This window comes from Morone saxatilis, unplaced genomic scaffold (assembly GCF_004916995.1).
Source record: "Morone saxatilis isolate NCDOM2014 unplaced genomic scaffold, NCSU_SB_2.0 Contig3, whole genome shotgun sequence".
NCBI classification, from domain to species: domain Eukaryota; kingdom Metazoa; phylum Chordata; class Actinopteri; family Moronidae; genus Morone; species Morone saxatilis.
Window position 1 is genome coordinate 7,408,091 of NW_023339873.1, and position 7,338 is coordinate 7,415,428.

General features: G+C 38.5%; 1 protein-coding gene across 1 annotated transcript in view; it reads right to left on the minus strand.

Annotated features, from left to right (window-relative positions):
* Window positions 1-693: 693 nt before the first annotated feature.
* Window positions 694-7,338, minus strand: part of pld1a (phospholipase D1a) — a 30,882-nt gene continuing 24,237 nt past the window's right edge. The window contains exons 18-26 of the mRNA XM_035674146.1: window positions 6,786-6,899; window positions 5,768-5,878; window positions 5,432-5,520; window positions 5,152-5,265; window positions 4,923-4,972; window positions 4,640-4,774; window positions 3,973-4,126; window positions 3,613-3,730; window positions 694-3,391 (exon numbers count right to left, since the gene is read on the minus strand). Coding sequence (XP_035530039.1) covers window positions 3,167-3,391; window positions 3,613-3,730; window positions 3,973-4,126; window positions 4,640-4,774; window positions 4,923-4,972; window positions 5,152-5,265; window positions 5,432-5,520; window positions 5,768-5,878; window positions 6,786-6,899 — 1,110 coding nt within the window. The 3' untranslated portion in view covers window positions 694-3,166. The remainder of the gene's footprint in view (window positions 3,392-3,612; window positions 3,731-3,972; window positions 4,127-4,639; window positions 4,775-4,922; window positions 4,973-5,151; window positions 5,266-5,431; window positions 5,521-5,767; window positions 5,879-6,785; window positions 6,900-7,338) is intronic.

Below are 7,338 nucleotides of genomic sequence, written 5' to 3' on the forward strand. Positions count from 1 at the left end.
TGGCGCAAATGAACTGCATGTCCACACAATCATTTCCTTCCTCTGCAGGTACTGAAAGTCTCTGAGTAGGATTTGGTTACCTTTGGAGTGGCTGGCACTGCACCTTTTAAAATTGCTTGCCAAAGACATGAACAACGAGTGGGCCCGTGCGTGAAATGTGTTTTCTCATACTCGAGAAAGAGAACAAGAGAGTTCTGATAACCAAAGATTATCTGCAAAAATCTTACATCAACTAGAATTCAAATATTTGCTAAAGAAAAATAAGTTTTTACATGAACTTATCAATTTGCAACCATTTCTCAAACTGAACAAAAATTGGAGCCGGAATTAACATCTCCTTGAAACAACAAAATAATATGTTAATGTGTTATTAGAAAAACATAAACTATAGCTTAAATTATTTACAGTAAGATTGATAATATATGAAACTGAAAACAAAAACTTTTGCATGCTAAGAAACAAGTTAAACATCTTTGTTGTGAAACAAACCAAAGATTGTTCAACAGTCGGACAGAGACGTTTTTGTTTGGCTTGTATTTATCTTCAATAGAGATATACGAGAATCTCAAATTTTAAAACTGTTAATAATATCTTGAAGTACAGCTCCCATCAAACATCATTATTATGACACCAATGTATTTGACTTTAAACATCATTTCAATGGGATAACAAAAAATTCCAAAGATAATTTTATTTGTTAGCCATTTAAATTATGAGCTCCATTTTGTTAAATGACAGAAATTAGAAATACTTTCAACTGTAAAAAGAGGATACTGTACATAAACAGAGTGCAAGCAAGAGCAGCTAAACTGAGGCCAAAGGATACAGACAGGTGATATAAAAGACGGCTGCAGGATGTTTATGACAAAGAAACAGAGGTTAAGTTACCAAAACCTCATCCATACAACCATGCCATACATTTAAAAAATGAATGTTTCAATGTTAAATGATTCATAATCCATAAATAATGCAATGATGATACAGCAAGGGTAAACAATACAGACAATTTTGACAAAATCATTTTTTCTTTTCTTTTTTCTAGTCTTTGTAAAAACAAAGAGCATACCGTTTCCAAACTTTATCACTTCAGTTAACATTCATCAGTTCACTGGTCCCAACAAAAAAACAATATTTCATTCCCACGCAACTCAACTACTGTCAGCTTCTGTTATATAAATGCCAGTGATTCACATGTCGGTTGTGCAACAGCATAATTAAGACTTAGGTGCTCTTTTCGTGAGAAAACAGAGGACAATGAAACCACTGAGCACAGCTGGATTGGAGTGGTTCTTTAACTTCACATTTAGAGGACGTTGGTGTTCAAACAAGATACTGTGACAAATGTTAAAAATTAAAACAAATCAGGAAACACATATAGTCCGTACATTCACACATACAGTACAAATTACGACAATTTCCTCATAGGTCACATGAGGACACACTATAACAATCCCAATACAAGTTTCATTTTTCCTTGACAGATACAGGCTGTGTTACATTACATAAACCAAAATGCTTTTGAGAGAGAATTTTATTTTCACTCCTCATTAAAAACTCCATCAAGAAAACAACTGGAACTGCCAGGAAACTGGAAACGTAACAAGTGATTTCATTTTCATATGAAGGTTTCTTCATATGAAGGCTTTGCCTTGGGCATCAGTTGCGTGCTCTGTGGAAAATATTGTTTTTACTTGTCGTTGTTTATAATGTTTCAAAGACGGAATTTTGTGCACTTCATAAAAAAGCCGTCGCCGTAAGATTGAGAGAAATAGCTGGGGAAACTGAAAGGCTGGACACAAACAGCATTTTGAAGAAGACCAGTGAAGGAGATGTAGTTCATCTGCTGATATCGTCCACTGGGAGAAGTGAGGTGACAGAAGATTATATTCCTATCCTCATTACGGTTGAGGAAATGACAGTTGATAAAGAGTTAAAACACTAATGGAAAATATTCTTACTCTGATAACGATAAGAAGAAGCTTTTGAGGGTTTCTGGATCCCTAATCCCACTATAAAACCACTAAACTTTCCAAAATACAAAAAATGCAATGAGTTACCTAAAGCATATGAAGGCATGTCCGTGCAATCTTTTATATCAGTTCGAGGTACTGAATCTTCTGTTCCAACCAAATGTGAGTAGTGCTGAGAATTATAATGAATGAGCTCTATTAAGTGTGTCAACACCTCATTCATGATAATAATCCCTCCAAGGAAGGAAAGAGGGCATGTCATCCTTTGTTTGTTCTGATTTAAGTAAGCCTCTGTTATGTTCCTTGTGTCTTTCTAAATAATTTCACTTGTACTCTTAATCTTTCCCTCACAGTTGTGCTGACTGCACACACAAACATGAGCAAAACCACATTAATAATAAACTTGTTTTTTGTGATTTACAACAGTGGGACCACCTTTTTTTTTTTTTTTAAATCACATTCACACACACTGTAATAACTGTACACAAACTGTATTTGTAAGAAGCTAGCACCATCTGTTGAGCAAAGAGGAAATGACACCTTTCAATTTGTGGGCCGATTGTCTCATCCTTCTGAACACACTACAATATAATGGAGTTGCCTTAGCTTTTGTTCCTGGATCCTGACATACGTAGCACTAACGCACCTCACGAGCATGCGTCACAAACTCAATAAATCACATGCATCAGAATCTCTGTGTGTTTTGTGAAGCTCAAGAGCTTTTGTTAGCGTCATTGTCAAAACCTTTACTACCGCCTCACCCTGGTCCCTCAAAAATCCTCGCTGTCTTGTGAGCTTTTCCAACAGTCCAAAAGGTCTAAGTGCCCGAAGCTGAGTTTGATTCCCAAAACCCAAAGTTCATGTAGACAGTCCACAGCTTGAATGCAGTTACAATGCAGTCATCAATTTGGCCTCAAGTGTGGTTTCATTTTGTTCTTCATACATCCCAATACTTACCAATGCTTACCCTAATAAGCCGTAACTACTGTTTTCCAGTAGGAACAGAGTTTAGAGATTTGTCAATGCCCAGCAGTCATATTAATCCAGAGGAAACTGCCTCTCATCTCTGGATTCAAGGCGATCTCTTGCAAATCCAATAATACACATTTGACGACAACCACAATCCAGATACGTCACTCAAGATGCTCGAGAAACAGTTTCAGATGTGTAAGTGGCTGGAAGCGGTAACACGTCCTTTATGTCCAGATCTCCGTTGGGACCATGGCCTCCTTTGTTCCAACGGAGGGCAGGAGGTTCTGCTCTGACAGGAAATCGAGAGGAAACTGGACCAGGAAGCCTCGGATTTTGCGCAGCTCCTCCTGAGCGCGGGCTAGGTCAGTCTGCGCCAGACCTGGTTTGGACTGGTACTGCTCCAGCTCTGACATGTTCCTCACCAGGGACGAGGGAAGGCAACGAAATACCTGCAGCAAAACCCAAATATGTTATATATAACATACTGCAGTCTTTAACAGAAAGAGGAGGAGATGAGGAATTTGCCTTTCTTAAATAACTAACCTTTGATTTCTTTAATTTAAATCTGACATCTGTGAGTTAGTTACAGTACATGTCTGAATGTTTTAACACCATCTGGCAACACCTAATGACTTTATTTTTTATTTCCACCTGAATTATCCCTCCATACCTTCTCATATATGGTGGCGTTGCGGCCAGCTGTGGTCATCCACACCTCCTTATAGAAACGATCACTGATGGGGTCAGACAGGTCAATACTAGTGTCAGTGTGGCCTCCAAGGATAGTCCTGTTCAGAAAGAATACAATTTAAAAAACATGTAAAATAAAAAAAAAAAATCACTTTATTTTACTTCACCAAAATGTTTATATGTTTCCCTTTTAAAACTATAGAGTGGCATCTGAATTAATGCTGTGGGGATATGGATGGCAAGATAAATCTATTAAAGTGATTGAACCCTTTAAATAATGTTTCCACTAGATTATAAATGTGCTTCTAAAACACAACTTCTGTCTCATTCTCACACAGACCTGAAACATTCGAGGCGAAGCTGAAGAGCGTAGGGTCCAGCTTCATACTCCTGTCCGTCCATCACCGCTGCAACCTTTTCTGAGTCCTCAATGATGACTGCCACCTCGCTGTCGCGTTTACCCAGCATGCTTCTGTCGTTGATGTTAGCAGAACCTGAAAAAAACATTTAGCCTCTGTAAGAACACATTTAACAGATCTATAGTAACGGGTAGCCACCGCTGGGGACTAAATTACACAGATAGTCATTTATAACAGATCATATGCCTTTATTTTAATTACCTTATTTTTATAAATGCAGATTCATACAAATTTAGAGTTACAGTGATGTCTATAAAGGGAAGGAGAGCTTTTGGGAACCATTTACAGCTTTTTGATTTGTTCTTGACTTGTTGATTGTTGTTGAAGTGAGAGACTGAGATGCACCCTGTGAGCCAGCAGAGGGCACAGCAGAGCTATGTTACAGCAGTAAATACTTAAACAGCATTTGTATGTACTTGTTCGCTGCACACATGGTGACAGCTAGAGAAATAAAGCCAGATTTTTAGATTTATCACATTCCGATGGTGTCAAAGCAGAGAGGATAGTTGCCTTGAATAGTAGTTGGTGAAAACAACATAAGAAAAAATAAAAGAGACAGAAGGCTATGGAAGCAGATGAGAGACTAACCGATGATGACTGTGTTGTCGTCAGCGATGAGCATCTTGCTGTGGACGTAGATGAGCTCTGTGACCAGGCGTCCCTCCAGCTCAGCGTGAGTTCGCAATCCAGCGAAGGAGATGTAGTTCATCCACTGGTCATCCACTGGGAGAGGAGGGGAGGAGAGGAGAGCAGCAGAAAAGCACAAAAAAGAGGATTACAGGATGAAATTAGGAGAATATTAGCACTTCTCCAATCTTCTCTAATATTAGGTATCAAAATATTTAATGTTGTAGTTCATGCTTTTACTTACTCTCTCTTTTAAGCTGCGAGATGATGGAGTGTTCTCCTCTGATCATGGTTCTGAGGGACAGGAGAGTAAAGCTCATCAAAAATCACATGAATATTAGTCCCTACATCCTTGACTTGAAAGAATTTGAATACAGACAAATTCTAATGACACTTCCACATCTGCTTTCTCATTTCCCTTCACTATTCCTCTTTCAATATTGAACTCAGACAAAAAGTGTCATGTGGTTCACCTGTAGTTGAAGTGCATGACAGCCTGGAGGGCGTTCCCTCCCCCTGTGGTGATGTCCCCCTCGAAGCCAGGAAGCAGAGGGGTGACCACATACACACGGTACTTCTTACCCTCCCTGTGAGGAAACACATATCAGTTATATAAAGAGAGGCACACTAGCAGTGCCAAGCAGTGAGAAGCAGAAGTGGAAGAAGAGAGAAGACACACAGCACATCTTCCTCCCCACTGTATAATCACAAGTACAACTTAGAGAAAGAAGTGTTTTAAATAAAGGGAAGTACTTGTGCGCTCTGATGATCCTTTCAATGATGGCGTCTCCGATCTTGTTGTACACCATCCTGCCGTCGGCACAGCTGATGAAGAACTGGTTCTGATAGAAGAGGAGAGAAAGGAAGGACACCAACCCCGAACAGAGACAATTAAAATTGTTCCGGCGTTCAGTTACAACTAAGTACAACTTAATGTTCATATTAACAAAACAGAATGAATCTCAGTGGAACTATTTGATTACAGACACTATATACAAAGCTCTGAAGAATTCAACTCAACCCTCATAACAATTTCATATCACAGCATTTGCTTTTTATTTTCATATCCTGGCCTCACTGCTGGCGTACCTCGATGTAGATGTAGTGTTCGCTCTTAACGATGACCTGGATGTAGGCATTGTGGATGGACTCCTCGTGGTACTTTATGCCTGCTGACCAATCTGCCACTGACCGCAACACCTTGAACATACAGACATAGGATTATTAAAGCAGTAATACTAAAAAAGGGCAGCATTATGTACCTAATTCAAGACAGTAACCATATATTCACATGGTTGTGCATGGCTAGTCTTCTCCAATATAGTATTTACATGCATAAGAGCTACATAGAAAAAATGTTGTTAGAAAGACAACAGTTCTAGCCAGGCACAGTTGCAGGTTTATTATAGCAATTAGTAATAGGTTAAATGTAAAAAGTGTATGTATAAAAAAACATAATAACTAAGGGCATCAGTGATCATTATAAGGCAATACCAAACAGTATAAACACTAATGTTTTCCCTCATTATAAACTGTAACATACAGTGCTTTCGTTTAATACCACTACTAATAGCAATAAATACGTTTTAAGACATATTTTCAAAATCGGTGTGTATTATTAGTGGTAGATACAAAAGGAGAAGTTGCACATAGTGTTCACAGAGATGTAAAAATGAAAGAAAAAAGAACATTTTGTATTGAAACAAAACATGATGGAGTAATGATGGGATCTTTATGCACTTCTTATTTTAGTATTTAAGTATTTCATTCAAAGGTCGGTTCCTTTTGTCTAAAAACCCTTGAGTGTTGATCACAAGTGCCAGCCTTTATGCTTACATAACTTTTTGGCCCATTTTAACACTCAATCTCTTTCATCTTCTTCCAGCAGTGCAGACTGGGATGTGGAAAATAGTGTGGTAAGTTTATACTGTGTGTGTTCCTGTGTGTTGTCTATAATTTTCTACCAGTGGTTCTTTTTATGTTAGCTGAATTCCTCTCTTTTGCCCCAGTTTCTCATTTTGATTAATTATAAAACAACATTTTCCTCAACATGTATTGTTTTATGAGTGTAGTAAAAATAGTTAATTGTTGTGTTCAGTTCTCTCACCTGCACTTTGGCATTGACGCAATCAGGAACTTGATATCTGAGCTCACTGGCACTGGAGTGAGACTTGGGCAGCAGGAATGGATAAGACAAAGAGCGGTACTTTGGCTTCATGATCTGTAAGGGAGACAGTTGGAGAATGTGGACAGAGAGAGGGTAAATACAGCGTCACAGGAGGAAAGGAAAATGGTAAAAAGGGGAGAACAGGAGGAAAAAGCTGATGTCATGGAAGGCATGAGTGTGAGGATAAAAGGTGTTTTTTTCCACAGTTGCAGCCAGACATTTCCTAAGAAGTGTTTTTTGTCCTGTTTTTTTTAAAGTGAACAAATCGTGGTTTTCCCCACTTACATTTTACATGAATTACTTTGCATCAGAAACACCAAAATCAAGTAATCTAGGCTATCAGTCTAAAAAGGTTGTTCTGTAAACAAAGAAGCTTCAGCTTATAAAAATCCAGGTTAAACAAGTTTAGCTTTAAGTTTGAATCCTGCTTCACATCACTGTGTGTTCGTCAGTCAACACAGTGTGTGTGTGTGTGTGTGTGTGGGGGGGGGGG